The following is a 19,159-nucleotide window of genomic DNA, read 5'->3' as shown; positions in this document are numbered from 1 at the left end:
AGCAATAACATTTAATTACAAAATATAAATTAAAAAAATTATATTTTTTTAATCAGGCAACATCATGTTTACCGCTTATTTCCAAGACTTGAACTAATGTTAATTGCAGCGGCCACTAGAGGGCCAAGGAAAACAGTTACGGTTACATCCCTTATTTTAGAAATTCATAAATCTGCAATTATTTTCTCTTCTGCAAATATTTTTTGAGCTTCATAAATTCGTCGTGTGTTTGCGCTTTTTTTTAAATTTTTTTTATAAACTAGATTTTAAATTCAACGATAGTAAATACTTTTTTTTATGTTTTGTCGAATAAAGAGTTATTTCAAAGAATCTGGTGGGTTGTTTCCATTTCTTTATTTTAAATATTTGTACATATAAGAATCGCATAAATTAAAACAAACTTTTTTATTGCTTATGTTGCTTACACAGTAATATTAATATCATTAATTTAAACGTTGATAATGTTTACACTTTGACATATTATAAATATTTACTGTCACTTATTTACATATTAATAAATGACAGTAGTAAAAAAGAGATCTTATGTGTCGCAAGTACGAAAAAGTTAATTAATGTTAAAATAATTCTAACACCTGAATTTGTCTTAACAATACCTATTTTATGTTCTTCTTGAAGTTCCTCCACTTTCTTATACTTTTTCAAATCCGCATTACATTTTTTTCAAAACATTAATGGCCCACTTAGCATTTTTCTGTACTGGACATATTTTTTATTATTAAAGTCAAACTTAAAATTCAGCTGAATATGTTTAAGTTTCTTTTCCACATGTTTTAGACGTCCTCTACGTTCGCTCCCCGTTTGGGAATTGTATAATTTTTCTTCACATTTTGCCAATTATTTAATTTGAATTAATTTTCGTTTTAACACGTTTTTTTTTATTTTGTAATTGTTTTCGAAAATCTTGTTGATAACTTTGAGGAGTTAATAGCTGACTTTAATAGGTTAAATTTAAGCGGAAAATGGCAAGTTGGACTTGGTAACTTTGCACATTGAGTTTCAGTCTTAGGTCGAATTGGAATAAAGTATGGAGCATACTTTTTTTCTGACACATCTTTAGCAGGAGATTGAAGAATATTAGAATGCAATAAAAGTTTTTTTGAAGCATATTTGTTTTTCTTTTCATTAGTGTCTAATAAGGAAGAATCATCTATATCAGTATGTTTAAAATTTTGACTTTGTGCAGTGCTTGAGAATATATTGTTTTGTACATGTGATTGATTTTGCACAGATCTATTAAAGGCATCGTTATCATGTGATGTTTTCTTATCAGATCCTTTTACTTCACCAATTGGAGTTGAAGCAATAGGCAACTCTTTCCTATAAGGTACATTTGTCTTCATAACATATGTTGTTCCAACTCTTGGCTTCATATCCTGTGTTAAAGATAATAATTTCATTATGGTATATAAAAGCAATGTAATATATTTTTTTAGAATTTCTGACATTAGTTTAATAGATTACAATCCGATTCCTAAACGATGGATTCCAAAACCAAATCAGATCACTTAGAATGCACGCATCCGGTTGATTTCTCAAAATTATTAAACATCATATAGTCGTCAGATCGTTTTCAATGAGAATTAACCGAATAACCGCGTTACATATATTGTAAATCGAAATATTAACTAATGATTAAATTGTGTGTTTTGTTTTAATAAGTAAGAGTTCAAGAAAAAATTCATCCATGAAAGAGACCACGAAGCTTTGTTTAAAGTTTGAATATGGAAAAAGTTTAAGAAGCGCTGTGCTAGGATAATTACTTAATAAGTTAATTATAATTAGAGAATAAGTTTCCCAATCGTTATTATATCTTATTATGGCTTAATATATTCACATAAAAGTTTTGAAGTGCATACAGTGCTCGAATCAGATTTCCCCAACGTCAAATTTTATACTTTTTTTTTATATACAGCAAGATTTTTCAAGAGATAGAAATATACAAGATTTTAACAAATTTACACAAAGAAATTTCAAAAAATGGATCCACTGAATTTTATGTTTTTTTTTTGTTTCAAAATTTACTCTGTTTAACACATTCATAATTTGGAATATAAAAATAACACATATTCTATAGATATGTTTAAATAATAATTATTAACTAGAGGCAATAAATCTGTTTTAATATAATGATACCTACATCTGTCATCTGTAAAGGGGAATGTAGTTCAAGGCTTGTAAAAGACGCTTTTCCTTCTATTAATCTACATTTTTCTCTACAAACATTTCTTATATTCTTACTCAAATCTTTGATGAAAGAGCACACCGTAGTCTTGGGATCTACGCGTGGTATAGTAACCATCTTGCACGATCTGACGCAAAATTGTGGATATCTTAAAAAGTTAAGGAATTAAAATGGAATGTGCGTTATATTGTAAAAGCTAGTATACTTAGTTAGTATAGTTAGTAAAAAAAAATATTGTAAAATTTAATTACATGCATTTAGTAACAGAAAAAAGTTTCGAAAAAAAAAACCCCTGAACACTATGATTCCTGTGGCGGTTTGAGATGAGCGAGGATAGAACCTGGGACCTTGTGGCTCGCAGTCCAGTAACATGACCACGATACAAAAGCAATTGCTTGGGTAGCGTAGTTGTTAACTGGCTTATAAGCTATTCACCACAATTCCATTTGGCATCACTAGGACTGAAGTTGTTAAAATGCAAAAGTATTACTAAGCACCAAAAGTATTTTCTCATTTATGAAAATTATTCAAAGGATACGTGTAGGGTATAGCATTTGGAATTCGAAATACCACATTAAAATATTTAATGCGTTCTTCCGGAACAATTGGCAAAAGATAACCATACTGAAAAAGACAAAAATGCGCATAGTAAATTCTTACTAAATTATTTAAAATATGTCGTGTAGACAAAAGAAATTAAAAAATTAAATATAAAATTATAACTGTGATGCATTTTAAGGTACAAAAGTTTAATAAAATAAATTTTAATCCTTCTTGAATGATTAAGAACATTTACATGAAAAATAAAAATATTGTGAAAAATTTATCTTACGTTTGAGAACACTTTAGTATTTTTCTTTAAAATTTTTTAGATTAATAGCTTATTTTCCTTTTTTCTTGAACGAAATTCATTCTTAATTTTTTTTCTTTGTCTTTTTTTCCCACTTTAATGGATATGCATTTTGATCCGCTCTATAGCAGGTATTAGAAGATTTCGATGCTTCATTATGTTGTAAAAAAATTTGAGAATGTTAAAACTGCTTTGTTTACTAACTTCGTGATAATATTATCAGTTAATATTTGCTATATAATTTAATGATTTTAAAAGGTTTATTGTAGTAAAATATAGTATTAATGAAAAATGAAGGCAATTTAACGATTCAGAATTATTTAAATTTGTAATAATGCCACCAAAAACAAAGAAATTAATTCTAAAAACATTTCAAAATAATATCTATTATATAATAAAAAAATGAAGTCGAAAAAAAAATTAAAATCAAAATAAATAAAGATAACGAAAAATGCTTATTTGTAATATTGTTTACATTTCCATTTTCAGTTATTAAAATGTTTTTAATTTCATTTCTAACCAACGTAACCATAAAATAAAAACTGTTTTGAGAAGATAAAAAAAAACACACACGTTTTTTGGACAAAGCATTAAAAGAATTGATTGTGATTTTCGACAAAAATGGATTTTCCACATAGGCTGACATTTTCATTCAACTTTCATATAATAAAAACCGGGGTTCTGTCATAACAGCGGGCCAATATTTTATTTATCTTTTATGAAGAAATACTTTTTAAAATGATGAAAAGTTTATTGGGCAGAACTGTATAAAGGAAAACATGCCCAGTATAATTTGAGAATGGCTGACCAGCAAATCACCACGTTATAGAAATCTTGTCAAATAAATGTAATGATATTTCAAATTTAGATTTGAAAAATTAAAAATATTATATTCCATAAAGTATCCTAAAAAAGAGAAACAATCATTTATTTTTTAAATACTGCAAAATTTTCAAAACTCAATTTATATAAATTTTTCAGTACTCAAATTTTCTATTATTCAAAAGGAAGGGGCCCAAAATATATATACTCGCTTGCCTTCATTATACCATGAGACACAAAACAAACTCAGTGAGTTAGTGTATGAGAAAGTCGAGTAAAGAGCACTGCTGTAAGTTCAATTTATTTTTGTTCACGACTTGCTTCTGTTGAGCAACTATCATTCAATGAAACATCCATATTAAGAATCTAAAGGCTTTATATTTTTATATGCAACAAATTAAAAAGCAAATTTAGAGCTTTTATCTTTTATAAAAACTTTTATTTAATGAAATGTGCATGAAATGGCAGACTAAATTTTTCAGTGAAAAGTAAATTGGTCTTTAAAAGAAGCATAAAAGGAAAAAAAGTCATAAAATAATTAAAATGTACCTATGTATTATAAATTTCTTGAACATAATTTGAACTTAAATTTTAGCCTTATGTTTTAGCTTGTTGAATTGGCATTTGATATTTCTTTCTGGGAGGATTTAACACTTTTTTTAAAAAAACTCGAACATTTCAATATGGTATAATGTAATTCGATATAATCCGAAGGTATAGAGAGATTTAGATTTATAAAATGGCCAATTGTGGAAAAAACAAGACTGATTACAAGACAAATTAAAATATTTTGAAACCAAATTTGAGTAATTTAATTTTATAAAAATTTTGTAGCTTTTATGTCGCTTTTCAGATCATTATATAATTTCTTTAGTAAATGTGTGCTAAATGATAGCAATTCCCCTTTTAATACAATTTTTTAATATTGTTTATGTAGGCATTTTAAAAAGTTCCGGTTTAATAATAATGATATTTGCTTAGACATGTGTAATTGAGAACTGCTTACCATATCTTTCCAATATTTCTGTATCTCAGAATAGTTATTGAAGCTTTTTGTAATTTGGGGAATTTTTGACACTGCAGTTATCATTCCTTGCTTCATGCTAAAGACAAATTGATAATATTAAAAACCCATGAAATGAAATACAAAATATAATGAAGCATTTCTTATTTTAAATTGAAATACTGGCAAATCGTATCAACGTTTGGTATTAATTTTCAGCTTTTTAGTTTATAACCTGTTTGAGTTATAATGATTACATATCCACAAACAGAAAAAAAAATCAAAACCTATAAAGATTTGGTATAAAATTTAATTCAAACTTAAAATTCCGATGAAAAAATTACAACAAACTGTCATAAAAAATCTATAAATTTTTGTATATATCTAATGTGATAAAAAAACAAGCCAATTCTCACCAATATCTCAATTTTTCAATTATCGTGTTAACATACAATAGGATGGACAGATAGACTTGCCGTTGACTGAATCTATTGTATATGTAATAACTAATTTACAATTTTGACATAAAGCCTACATGCTAAACTGTATTCGTTTAGCACTCCTTTTAATGAATTTCCCATGTTATATAAGACTAGTGATCATTTGTCTTATGTAACTGTCTTTTCTCTTCTTTACTTCCGCTTTTGTGCCACGCTGAGCCTTCTTGTAAAAAATCATGCCTGTCTCCCAAGATATATATATATATATATATATATATATATATATATATATATATATATATATATATATATATATATATATATATATATATATATATATATATATATATATATATAAGCTCAATGTGTGTGTGTGTGTGTGTTGGCGCTCTGCAGGCCAGATCGTTCGACCTACAGCTACCAAATTTGGCACATGCATACCTTGGAGGTCGGAAATGGGCACCTGGGGTCCCTTTTTTGAATTTTTAATTAGAATTTTAATTATTAATTACAAACAAACTTTCCCGCCAAAAAATCTTTTCATTTCCCCACCGCCAAATGAATAAGGCTTCAGTTTCCCCCCCACGCTAATGAGGATAGGCTTAACATATTTTTGGCCGATTAATTCAAATGATTCTGTTTATTTTCTTAGTGTTTGATGCATTTAAAATTTAACATTGTTAATAAATCGATCTTTCAGATTCATTCTGCATTACTTTTGAATTAAAATAAAACAGAATAAAGGAAATTAAAAATTTCTAATCTGCGTAGTGTTACCCAAACTAGCGTAGAAAATTCACGCATTTGCGTTACCATAATTGGTGTTGAAAATTCACGCATTCGCATGGTGTTCTGATTGTTGTCAACTCTATTTTCAACGGATACTGACTTGGTTTTGAAGGCTTTACATGTTTCAGACCAATTATTTTAAACGATTCTGTTTATTTTCTTAGAGCTTCATGCATTTAAAACTAAACATTGTTAATTAATAGATCTGTTCATGATGAATCTGAGAAAATTTTGTAGAAAACTTCTTGAGATATTACATAAATTAAGAAAGATTCTCTTTAGTGCCCATAAGGTTTAAATACTCGGCGACTCTGTTCTCAGTACTCATATTTAAAAAAAAAAAAATGCTTCGTTTCAGTAAAAAATGTTCTTATATTATTGCAATTTAACCATTTTTCCTCTTTAATTTAAAGCATAAATTCTACGGGAGCTAACAGAAAATTAGAGAGATACATATTACGTTATGGCTGAAGGCCTTTATAATATGAATGAATTATATGACTAGCAAAATTTGTAGCTTTAAAATATTTCGATGAAGAAGCTATTAAAATAGGTGTTATATAAAATATTTAATTATTAAAATTTTAACTAGCATTGTGATTGGCAAACCGAATGGTTGCCAAAGGCGGTTAGTATATATATATAATTAAAAATCCCTAATGAGTCATAAATAAAAAAGTCATTTGAATTAATTCTAAAATAAACTTCATTAAAAATATTATAATCAAGATGTTTCTCTGAAAAATTTCTCTTAATGACTTGATTCATTATTTAGAAAGATTTAAGTTTCATGCTGATGTACTTTTATAGACAACATTTACTTATAAGAGGCATATATTTATCTTGTCATATATAACTTTCCTGTTTCATTAACTGTTAAGTATATTTTTTTATAAAAAAAATATATACCTTGGTAAAACATAGCACTTCTCTTCTAAATGCATGAAAGAAGATGTCATTTGTTCAAGTTTTATATATTGTTTGATCTGAAAAGGAAAACTCAAATTAATTTTCTAAATCTAAATTTTTTTTATATCCTTTATATTGCGCAAAGCTGATATCATTTGTTTAAGACAGTAAAAATAATCATTGCAATGAATAATAATTGTTAAAAGATACATTTAATATAATAAGGACAGAAAATGTGTAATGAGTGGCCAGTGAAAATGCACCACTTGTAATTTTTGTAACCTTGACATTATAAATTTAAATGGGACAAAAGAAATTTTTTTTGATCAATTTGCAATGAGAACCATTTTCTAAGTATTTTTCAAATGTTCAATGAAAAACTATGAAATACATTTCTTTTACAAAAAAATAGAACCTTTTTCAAAAATTGATGTTGGATTAACACGGGATGATGGTGGATGATGACATGTATACTGAAGAATTTTCTGTTTTTGCTACTTGTCTTGGGTTTTCAAATGAAACCAGTATTGTGCATGCATACATGAAATGTTGAAAAAAAAATTCGTACTCTTCGTGGCTATGTTAGTAAAGATGATGAGATAGATATTTTGTGCATTCCTTGTTTCAAAACGAAGAATGTTAGCAAAAATAAAAATAATTCAAAAATTAATCTAAAAATGCAACTCCCCCCTCCCCCACCTAAAAAAATGGAAATAAACCAAAAAAAAGCATTCCCTCTCCTATTTGGGAATCCTATTAATGACATCGACAAAGAAAAGCAGATTCGTGTAATATATTAGCATTTGTAATATATGAGGCAGGGGGGTTTCTACTTATTTCGAAAGTCTGAAAAAAATTTTAAATAACTATATGCAAAATTGCTTTCTGTCCTTGCATAGATTTAAAGATTTTTGATTACGAAATTCTTCTGCGGGCCAGTAAAAGTAATCAAGGAGTAATCTAGTGTATGCATAAAACAAAAATATGAAATGTGTTTGCAAGAAAAATATAATGAAATATAATTCAAAATGTATTTGGAGATTATCAGGTTGAAATAATTAGGTTTTTTTTTATGAATAATTATTTTTTATATGAAAATTTTGCTTTCTTTAATAAGAAAGACAAATATTTTGTTTTATATAACTTCCATTTTTATGTCTTTAGAATAACAATTTTTTTAAAATCACTCAATCATTATTTTTTCAAAATATTCTTTGAATTTTTACGAGATGCTCGTCTCTTAAATAATAGTCTTATCATGACCCTTTCCCATTCTTTGCCTAAATACCATTTGTAATTCTGTAGAATAACTAGTTATTGGGCATAATGCCTAGAAAAAGTATGTAATAATTCTCATATTTCATACTTTACCTAAAAACGCCCGGCAATCTCCTAAATACATATTCTTTAAAGTGCCAGACCTTGCCGGTGACATAATGTTACAAATCTGTAATGCTGCTTCCCAGCACGGTTAGTTCACTCACTGGAAAGACCGTTTTACAATCAGCTCTATTGGATGCTGATCGGGTGCCGAGTCAGTGATCTTAGAGCTTGGGGACCATTTGGCGACAAAATAGATATTACTGGAAATTTCCAAAATTTAGCAATTGAGCCAATAGGAACCGGGGTATGCCCGATTGTTCCAGAATCTTCTCTGCTCGCCTCCGAGAACTATAAAAGGTCGGCAATCTCAAGCCGCAATGAAACGAGTTGTAATCGTGGAAAGAGTCAACGGCAAATTGTTGGATCAGTCCGGCGAAGCGCAAGCGTTATGTGGGGCTCAAGCGATTGCTGAATTGAGCTGTGTGTCGAGTCCAGGTATTTATTGTGGAAGCAGAATCTAGTTGTGTGAGGAGTGAGTCGGCAATTGGATTCAGCTAAAGCAAGGAGACAGTGAAGAATTGCAGGTGTTTGGAGAGACCGTAGAGAGTAGCTACGAAGATTCTCTCCTCTTGCTGAGTTCTATCTGACCGCTTTGTGTGTGTGGTTGTTATTACTACCGATTACTACTTTTGGGTTACCATTGGTTATAGTATGCTGCTGTATGTTGCCTGTGTTCGTCTCGGTTGTATATTTGTTGTCTTTATATTAGTGTCTTCGTGTTTAATAAACATCGTCGTTGTTTTCTACTGAGGCCTGTTGATCGTGTTTCTTCATCGACCAACAAATAGAAAAAGAATCCCGGAAGTATCCGTAACGATATATAGAGCATTAATATTGATAAAAGTATCTCAGTTTTTTAAAAAAGAAATTCTGAGTAACTGTAGTACCTTCACCATGGGAAGTTTTACGCAGGTAGGTTGAAGGCAGAGGCTGATTTCTCGATGAGTTACAAAAATTTCCATTCCTAAAAATGAAAATTATTCATTAAGTAACAGTTTTTGAGAAAAAATTCCTTTTGATTGTAAAATTACTAAATTACATATGCTATTTCAGGTGTTCTTAGTATTTTTAATGAAATTAACCAATTAAAACAAAAAGAGAAATAATAAGAGAAAAGAAAACTGCTCTGTCTCTATGCAGATTAATAATCTGTCAGACAATTTTTCGGACAGACTTATATTAAATATGGGGAATTAATGAATGGCAATGCATTCCTTTATAAAAGAATATGTCTTTCATAAAATATTTGATAAGAAAATTAAGATTCTTTCCTTGAAAATTATTGGTTATTATATCCCTTCATTAAATTAGGAGACACATTCTTTGATTAAAACGTTCACACGAGAATAAATCTGAAAATGCATATTATGAAATGATATCAAATGCGAAAGACCCGAAACGTTGGAAATCTCAGGGCCTTTGAATATACTTTATATTTTTTCTCCTTTTATTTATTTTGAAAATTATTATCCTATAAAACTCTAAAGTTAATACGAGTTATTCCACAGGTTATAACTTCAGAAAATAAATTTTATATTAAGCTATCAATAAAATTAGTACAACATGTAGATGCCAGTATCTTGCACATGCACAGAAAACGCTCCTATTCAAAGCATTGGTCCTTTTAGACCAGGAACCCATCGTATTTAAAACTATGAAAGATTAATCTAACTAAATAGAAGTTTTAACACCTTTTTTGCTCGATGCGACATGTGGTCTGATTTGAGCGGCAGAGTGTTTCATAACACTTTGCAAGTCTTCAGTTCGTATCTTGGAGACGATGAATCGTAAAAAATATTCCTTTTTTTATTTATTTTAATATTATTCTTGTCACAAATTCTAAAGTTAATACAACTTATTCTACTGGTTGCACTTCCTGAAATAAAAATTTATATCAATAAAACCATTACAAATTTTATATCGCACATGCGCAGAAATCTCTCCCAACCAGCTTTTAGACCAGGACTCCATCGTATTTCAAATTATGAATGGTTAATATTACTTAGATGCTTATACCGCCCTGCCACTAGAAGGATGTGTGGCCCAACAGCTTGAGAATAAGAGCGTTTCAAATCCTTTTGCAGATCTGTAGTTCGAATCTGGGTGCCGATGAATTGTTATATATATACCTTCTTTTTCACAGCAGGATCACCACAATATCAATAAAATCATTACAAACTTTATATATATTGTACATGCGTAGAAATCGGTCCTAATCAAAGCATCAAGCTTTAAGATAAGGATCTCATCGTATTTCAAACTCTGAATGGCTAATCTCACTTAGAAGCTTACTTCTCTAAGCCTCTAGACGGATGTGTGGCTCAATGGATTGAGTGGCAGAGCATTTCAGAGCATTTTGCAGGTCTTCAGTATGAATATCGGAGGTTGTGAATATTTACTTTTATTTATCTTGAATTATTCTTATCCTAAGCAATTCTAAAGTTACTAAAAGTTATTCCACTGATTATACTTCCGAAAATAAAGTTTTCCCTCACAATATCAATAAAATTAATACAATTTTTAGATGTCAGTTTCTTACACATCGCAGAAACAGCTTTTATTCGTTTTACTGTGCTTTCGGATCAGAAACCCATCATATTCCAAATTATATTCTCCAAAATAATTCTAAAGTTACTACGAGTTATTCTACTGGTTACACTTCATAAAATAAAATTTTATCTTAAAATATCAATAAAATTATTACAAATTTTATATCTGGTACATGCGCAGGATTCACTCCTATTCAAAGAATTGTGCTTTTAGACCAGAATAGATCGTAATTCTAACTATGAATAGTTAATCGAACTTATAAGCTTACACCTTTCTGTTGCTTGAAGGATGCGTGGCTTCATGGATAGAGGGGAAGAACGTTTCAGAATATCTTGCAGGTCTTCAGTTTGAATCTCGGAGCCCATGGATAGTTTTTATACTTTTCTTCTTCTTTTATTTATTTTGAATATTATTCTCTTGAGCGATTTCAAAGTTACTACAAGTTACTCCACAGGTTATACTTCTTAAATAAATTTTTTTCTTAAACTCGTACCGATTATTATTTTTGTAAATTATTATAAATTTTTCGTAAAATTATATTTAAAATCATACTTACTCACACCATTCAAGGGGCCCTCAGAAATCAAGAAATCAGAACCTAAATTGCAATGATTTCATACTTTATTATATTTTATAGGAACAAGATTAGATAAATTTAATGGTAATAAAATATTAAGAGATATTTTTACCTCTTACTAAAAGTTTTTCTACAATGTTCCATGAAGGGGCCATTTTAACTGTAAATGTATACTGAAGACACTCTTGCAATGTTGCTATTGTAGTTTCTTCCTCTGATACTATTTCGAAGCACATTTTTTTGCAATTGTTTCTGAATTCATTACAGTGAATTTTGTCTTTCTATTAAAGAAATACAAATAATTAGATAAAATGTTTTTCCGTTCTAATCTAAACCCATTTCATATTTATACTATAAACTCATTTCATCTCTATACATTTTTATATCTCATGGTTGGATTTACCAGTTATTGCTTTTGTAATCAGAATTTTACCAAGCAATTGATCTTGCAGAGTATATTTCAATAAGGTAAAGAAAGTTTTTAAGTTCCTACAAAGAAACAATAAAGTGAAGTTTTGTTTCAATTGAAATCAGTATGGATTTATTATACCGACCTCTATATTACATCGCATAATATAAGGAAAGAAAAACATTTAAAGAGAAGTAAGAAAGAAACAAAAGTCATTTTTATAATTAAAAGTTTCTGTACTTATTTTAGAAAGACCTGTATAAAATGCTAATCATTCGATTAGAAAATAATTGCTAATTTATACGCAGGAGCAGTAATTTGCGTAGGAATAAAAATAATTTAGAGATTATTTAGAATTTATTCGGTTTGTGATATATTCGTTCATTAAGAAATAATTATTTACTTGTACAAAGAAATTTTTAATTTTTTTTAAAGAAAAAAAAATTATTTAGGAAATAATTAAATATGTTATGAAATTCAGGATGTATTTATTTCTAGTAGCTTTCCAAATTTCTCACCCTTTCTTTTCCATTCTATTACTAAATATCAGAATATAAATTATTAGGTTGATTCGGTTTCCTTTTGAGATTTTCTTGTTGTCTATTGCAATATAAAGGCACGTAACAAGGATTGTAATCGGTGCTTAATCTGAAATCATCTCTTCTACACAAGAACAGACAAAGTTGAGTCTTATAATGGCTGAAATAAAATGAGAATCAATAGAAGCTAATAATTTAGTATAGAAACTAATCATTAAATGTAAAATTGTTAAAATCTTGGAGGTAAAAGTTTTCAGAAGCAAGTATAGTTGAAAAGGGTAGATGGCTAGACGACCAACGACTTTTGGGACACTATTGAAAATGTTTGCATCACGTCAAAGCATCATACTTGAAGTAAAACGTTAGTTCTAAGTACGGTTTGCTGATAAAATGCTACCAAAATAATTGCAGAGGCACTTTTTTCTAATAGGCAACTCATAATTATCCAGATATAAAACAATAAATAACTTGCAAAAGCTATTCAATAATATTTAGAAACTTAATATGAAGAATATGATGCCTTTTTTAAAAACGAAAAAATTATAATTAAAAATTATAGAATTAAATAATTAAACAGTAAATTATTAAATAATTAAGAAGTCAATTAATTGCAAGATAATGATTATCTGTCAAAGAGAATCTTGTATTCTAAATTGTATTTCTTTTATTTTCATTTCATCAACGCCATCAATGAGAAATGGACCATGTTCCAGTTGCATTAGCTAAAACACGCATTTAATTAAACATTCATCTTCCAAACAGGAATTGAAATCAATGGGAATTAAAAAATAACAGGTTTTGGTCTTACAAAATCTAACGCGAAAAAGAACTGCTTGTCGCCCGAGATTCGTAATAATATAATTGCATAGAATTGCATTTCTCTAAATTTCTAAAGAGTCAACATTTTATTAAAATGCGGCTCGGATTTTTTTTATGAATCCTTCCTCGGACAATCAGAACAAATTAATGCAATTTATCCAGAATTAAATAACATTTGATTAAAATTAGAAGAATTGAGCTTGATAAAAGGTTGATCTGATAGGTACTTACTGGAATAATGGCCTTTATAGGAAGGGTCACATCTATCGATGGGCACGCTACAACATCAGCTTCTTTGAAAATCAATTCTCTGGAATTGTGGATATTATTGAAGATTATTATAGAAGAAATTAGAATATTTATAGAATTATAAAATATACTATCTTCTTCTATAGAATATACTATCTTTTTCTATAGAATTTTAAAATATACTATCTTTTTCTGTAGAATTATAGAATATACTATCTTCTTCTATGGAATTATCGAATATACTATCTTCTTCTATGGAATTATAGAATATACTATCTTTTTCTATGGAATTATAGAATATACTATCTTCTATGGAATTATCGAATATACTATCTTTTTCTATGGAATTATAGAATACACTATCTTTTTCTATGGAATTATAGAATATACTATCTTTTTCTATAGAATTTTAGAATATACTATCTTTTTCTATGGAATTATAGAATATACTATCTTCTTCTATGGAATTATCGAATATTCTATCTTTTTCTATAGAATTATAGAATACACTATCTTTTTCTATGGAATTATAGAATATACTACCTTTTTCTATGGAATTATAGAATATACTATCTTTTTCTATGGAATTATAGAATATACTATCTTCTTCTATGGAATTATAGAATATTCTATCTTTTTCTACAGAATTATAGAATACACTATCTTTTTCTATGGAATTATAAAAGATAGGTGAAATTAATAAAAGCTGATAAAAAAATGATATTGAAAATTTCATTCATAAATTTTCAAAATAATAGCAAAATTAATTTTCTTAATTTAGGTTTTGTAATAAATGAATTTTAGTGCAATCATCACTTTAAAATCAAATTAACTTTCCTTGATATAATTGCAGGCAAATTATGAAACTAATCAGACGAAATAAACAATTTTAAATATATTTGCTCTTTGATACAGCAACGTTTTAATTTTTATAGATACAGAAATTTGTTTAAAAAATTATCGATTCAAAAATATTGAGTAAAAAATTGTAGTTTCTTCGTTTAATTTTCTCATGTGCCTTTATATAAAAATCATGTTTAGAAATGATAATTCACCTGTGTTACATGTTAAAAATTTATTCTTAATTAACAAAAGAGAAAAAAAAATGGCTAAAATATTTTTAAAGACAATCCCCCCCCCCCTTCAGCAAAGGATTTTGGTATATTGCACTCAACAAACGCACTAATTAAAAATGTGTAAGCATCCCCATAGATCTTTTCTTGTGAATAGAAACGTACATGTACAAAAAGAAAAGCTATTAATATAATTCTTTCCTTGTGTAATACAGCGAATAAAATCGAGAATGTTTTTAATTAAAATAATTCCTTTTATTCATATTTGGTCTAAAATATAATACATGTTTACAATTTTGTTGCAAGAGATATATGGTAAATTCACCTACAATCCCACTCTCTCTATTTCATACACACACACACACACGATGGAATACAAACAAAATTCAGAAAAGTTCTTTTTCTTTTTTTTTGGGGGGGGGGACTCGGGTCTAAAAAGTCAAAATTTCAGAATCAGCGTTTTTCTAGATTTTATTCAAATTATCAAATTAGTATTTTTTTAAGATTCCATCACAATCCTGTATGCTTTAAGTATTATAAAATAACAAAAGAATAAAAAAAATTCTTAAAAAAGCTAAAGCAGAGAAAGTTCAACCAAATTTTTCTGCATACATTTGAATTTACATTTATATTTAAAAAAATAGTTATACAATTTTTAAAACTTTCTTTATTGCATTTTAACGCTAAAGGGGAAATTTTAAATAAAAAAAATAAGCGATCAAGCAAATTATTTTTCTGTGCGATATCCATATATAAAAATTATTTGTTCAAACATTCAAGTTTTATAGTGCTATAACTAATAGCATTAATGTTCTTCCCTTAAAATTCCATGATGCAATACAAAAGATTTCACTTCTTATGAAATAACAGTTAATTAATTTTTATAAATAAAATTAGTTAAAGTGATTAAGTTTTATGAAATAGAAATTCATAATATATATATTGTTCTAAAAAGTGTTTTCACAATTTTAGAAATTTCTATGATTTAGACTTCTTTACTGCGAAAACTCTAAAGGACAATCTGATTTTTCATAAGTAATTAAGATTAAGGAAATGAATAAGTACCTGCATTTCAGTATCTTAGCATGAAACAGACTTCTTTGGCTACATTCATTGTCAGGGTGAATATCTAAGTATAAAGTCAATAATTTATTCATATCAGGAGTTTTTAAGAAAAATAAAAATGTTTCCAGTGGTGGCGGCATTTTCGTGCAGCAATTATCAATGTGAAGCAACACTAATATTTGAATATGGAGAGTTTTATACTGTTGCAAAAGAACTGAAAATCTGCAAACGAAAATAAAACTTCTTTCACAATCAAATAATGAAAAAAAATATTCTGCAGTTTTTTTTCAGACGATAATTTAAATTTATTAAATTTGTAAAAAAGACGAAAAAATATAAAAAAAGTTTTTACCGAATATTTATTAAATCAGGGGGAAAAAGCTAGGTAATCTTAATTTATATCTTCTCGAGTTATTTTTATATGCAAGTTAAACATTTAATTAAACATTTCTTTTATTCTAGATTGAACATGTAAATACTCAAATTCGAGACTAAAGGTTTCCGTAATGTAAGAAATATGTATCAATTTGTTACGGTACATTTTGATTTTGTTTTCATAAGTAAGCTGTCTTAAACTGTTTATTTTTAATGTTTTTGAACCGATTTTTAATGCTTCGCAATAACTCGTTACGTTTCTTTGCTTATCAAGTTGCTGTTTTTTATTTAACGGTTTCATCTCACTCACTCAAATTGGATGACTGCCTTTATTTGTTCCATTTAAAGACCCCCGTATTTTTTGAATACAATGATTCATGAAGAGATAAATGAAATTTAATATGTGGTTTTAACATTATAAACATGTTTCACATTTTGCTTTCTGTATATTTTATAAAGATATTCAAAAGGCCTATTCTGTTTTTGTTACTGAATAGTATGGATATTATATATATATATATATATATATATATATATATATGTAATGATATTTTAAGTGATTTCAATTTAATTAATTTCCAACGTTTTATCTTAATTTAGCCCATAGTAAGTTCATTCTCTTATTTCTTGATCCGATTCCACTTTCTCTACTTAATTCAAGAGAATCTTTATAAAATTGCTGAATCGGCTAAACTCCGACAAATTCACACGCTCCGCGTGAAGTGATAGAAAACTTTCCAGTAAGCACATTTTTTTTTTAAAAAGATCCCTGTGTTTCTTTACTTGAGATTTACATGTGTCAGAAATCCCCTCAGAATCTTATTAATATATTAGCACTGTAAAAAAATATTTTTCCTATCCATAGCTCATGTTATATAAGGCGAGGGATAATTTATTTCTCTCTTCTTCCCCACTTCTGTTTGTGTGCCGCGCTGTGGTGGACGTGCCATGTCCGTGCCTTCTTGTAAATAATCTTGCGTGCTTCTCCTATATGAAATAAAACGACGTCACGAAATCAAAAGACTTTTCACTGTCTTCAGCTTTACATAAAATAACACACACACACACTGTTTTTTTTCATCGAAAAATTGCTTCTTTAACAAAATTATTGATAAATTTGTCATTTTTTGAAAATGCATAATATCATATTTATCTCTTTAACATCCAGACTTTCTAGGCATGGAAGACATCTACTTTTCCAAGCTCAGGGGCAGTTACTCCCCGTGGTCCGAAGTAACGAATCTATCATCGTTCTACTCTGAACAATTTCCTTGCGGTTTTCTGACAACCAGTTACATTTTCTATCGGCCTAAGAGTTTTATTCTAATGTATTTACATTTTTTTAGTGTGAAGCGTTTCGTTTATCGACTTTTTACCAAATATTTGAAATTTATTTTATAGTATATTTTAGAAAATAGCTTTTTTTAAAGTTTTATATTAGGTTTCCAAACCATTTAAATCATTGAAATAAAAGCTGGCATTAATATCAGTTTCAAAAACATCTTTATTTTTTATCTAATTTTCAAAAGACTTTTAGAATATTAATTCAATTTTTTTTGTCAAAATTAAATAACATGTCATATTAGCATGCAATTTTTTTACATAGTAATATATGGCATATATAGTGTATATATCAGTGGAATTAGAATCTTTTACATAATACAGATTGTCGATGCAATTCAGTTATAGAAGAGAATACTTTAAATCTTCATTTAATTCCGAAATAAAAACATCCGTTGAATTAAAAAAAAAGGGTGAAAACGGCATATTTTGAAAGACGTTCCGAAAATACATAATTTCAACCCTCAACTAAGAATTTTTTTTCATTATCTTCAGTATTAATTTTTTAAAAATATGAACTGTTATGCTCTTTGAATATAAAGTATTTTGAATTTTCGATCGAAATACAAAGAAAGATTTTTTAGAACTTTTATTTTTAAAGAAGTTTTCATATTTTGTTTCCAAAAACTTACGAATTCTTGTTTTTACTTAAATCATCGAAAAAGAATATAGGGCTAATATACATTCTAAAAATATCCTTATTTTTCAACTCATTTCTACTAATCTTTTAAAATATAACTTAAAATTTTTATCAAACCAAGAGACTGCATTATATCAAACATTGTATATATCATCTATCAAAGGATTTCGATAGATGAGTTACGCGTTATTCCAAATTAAAAATCAAAAGTTTGTTTTTTCGTTCCACCCTACTGTACGTATTTGTCGAGAACAAGATTTTGTGTATAAGCTGAAAGAACAGACAATAGCAATCTAATTTCTGCTGATGTGCGACTTACTGAAATTTATGATTGGCTGAGTTTAAACCCACCTTTATTTAAACGTTAATAAAGTCATTGGCTTAAAATGTCATTCAACTAATTAGTTCCTTCATGAAGTAAAATTTCACTTAGAAGTATTAGAATCGAATTTCAAATCACAATAAAAAATTCATGATATGAAATTAGCTTGGGAGGGATAAACCCCTGGCGGATTCTGAAACATTTTGAGGTAATGAAGTCTTGAAATTTTTAAAAATATATTAATTGGAATTTGGAAACGAGTTTTAATCTAACGATCTGTCAGATTCAAGTTTAGTTAATTCTTTGGAATCCAAGTGAAATTAAAATTAATGCATTTTGCTTTTAGCACTCACATTTATTTAATATGTGGCCCATAGTGGATTGCTTAAAACTACCCGAAAAGATCCAAAATTGATTATATCTTACAATACGAATTTTAGAATGAAATTTGATGCAAATAAAAAAACACTGGATCGAATGATCAAAAAGCCGGATTTTCGGAATGGGAAAAATTCCGGAATTCTAATTAACTCTCAATGAATTTTTGTATCTAAATAAACTTGTAGCGGATTGGCAGCAACAAAATTAAAGAATCGTTTGTATTTTTATTTTAAGACATTTATATTGTTATATGTGTAGTTTATGCTTAAACATCAACTTAACTGATTAATATCGAACGTTTCACTTCCCCAGCTTCGCTTGTATTTTCTTACGTACCGTGTTTTTCGACAATTGATTTAGAAATGGTTATAGTTAAGACGATAGGAAACGTAATTAAAACAAGTTAATTGCTTATAATGA

General features: G+C 28.0%; 1 protein-coding gene across 1 annotated transcript in view; it reads right to left on the bottom strand.

Moving 5' to 3' along the window:
• Positions 1–858: 858 nt before the first annotated feature.
• The window catches only part of LOC129969271 (uncharacterized), a 45,103-nt gene continuing 26,802 nt past the window's right edge, over positions 859–19,159 (bottom strand). The window contains exons 4-10 of the mRNA XM_056083751.1: positions 13,525–13,603; positions 11,639–11,807; positions 11,506–11,547; positions 9,287–9,363; positions 7,017–7,093; positions 4,882–4,978; positions 859–1,394 (exon numbers count right to left, since the gene is read on the bottom strand). Coding sequence (XP_055939726.1) covers positions 897–1,394; positions 4,882–4,978; positions 7,017–7,093; positions 9,287–9,363; positions 11,506–11,547; positions 11,639–11,807; positions 13,525–13,603 — 1,039 coding nt within the window. The 3' untranslated portion in view covers positions 859–896. The remainder of the gene's footprint in view (positions 1,395–4,881; positions 4,979–7,016; positions 7,094–9,286; positions 9,364–11,505; positions 11,548–11,638; positions 11,808–13,524; positions 13,604–19,159) is intronic.

This window comes from Argiope bruennichi, chromosome 5 (assembly GCF_947563725.1).
Source record: "Argiope bruennichi chromosome 5, qqArgBrue1.1, whole genome shotgun sequence".
In the NCBI taxonomy this organism is placed as follows: domain Eukaryota; kingdom Metazoa; phylum Arthropoda; class Arachnida; order Araneae; family Araneidae; genus Argiope; species Argiope bruennichi.
Note: the sequence above shows the minus strand (reverse complement) of the source record. Positions and strands in the feature narration are given on the sequence as shown.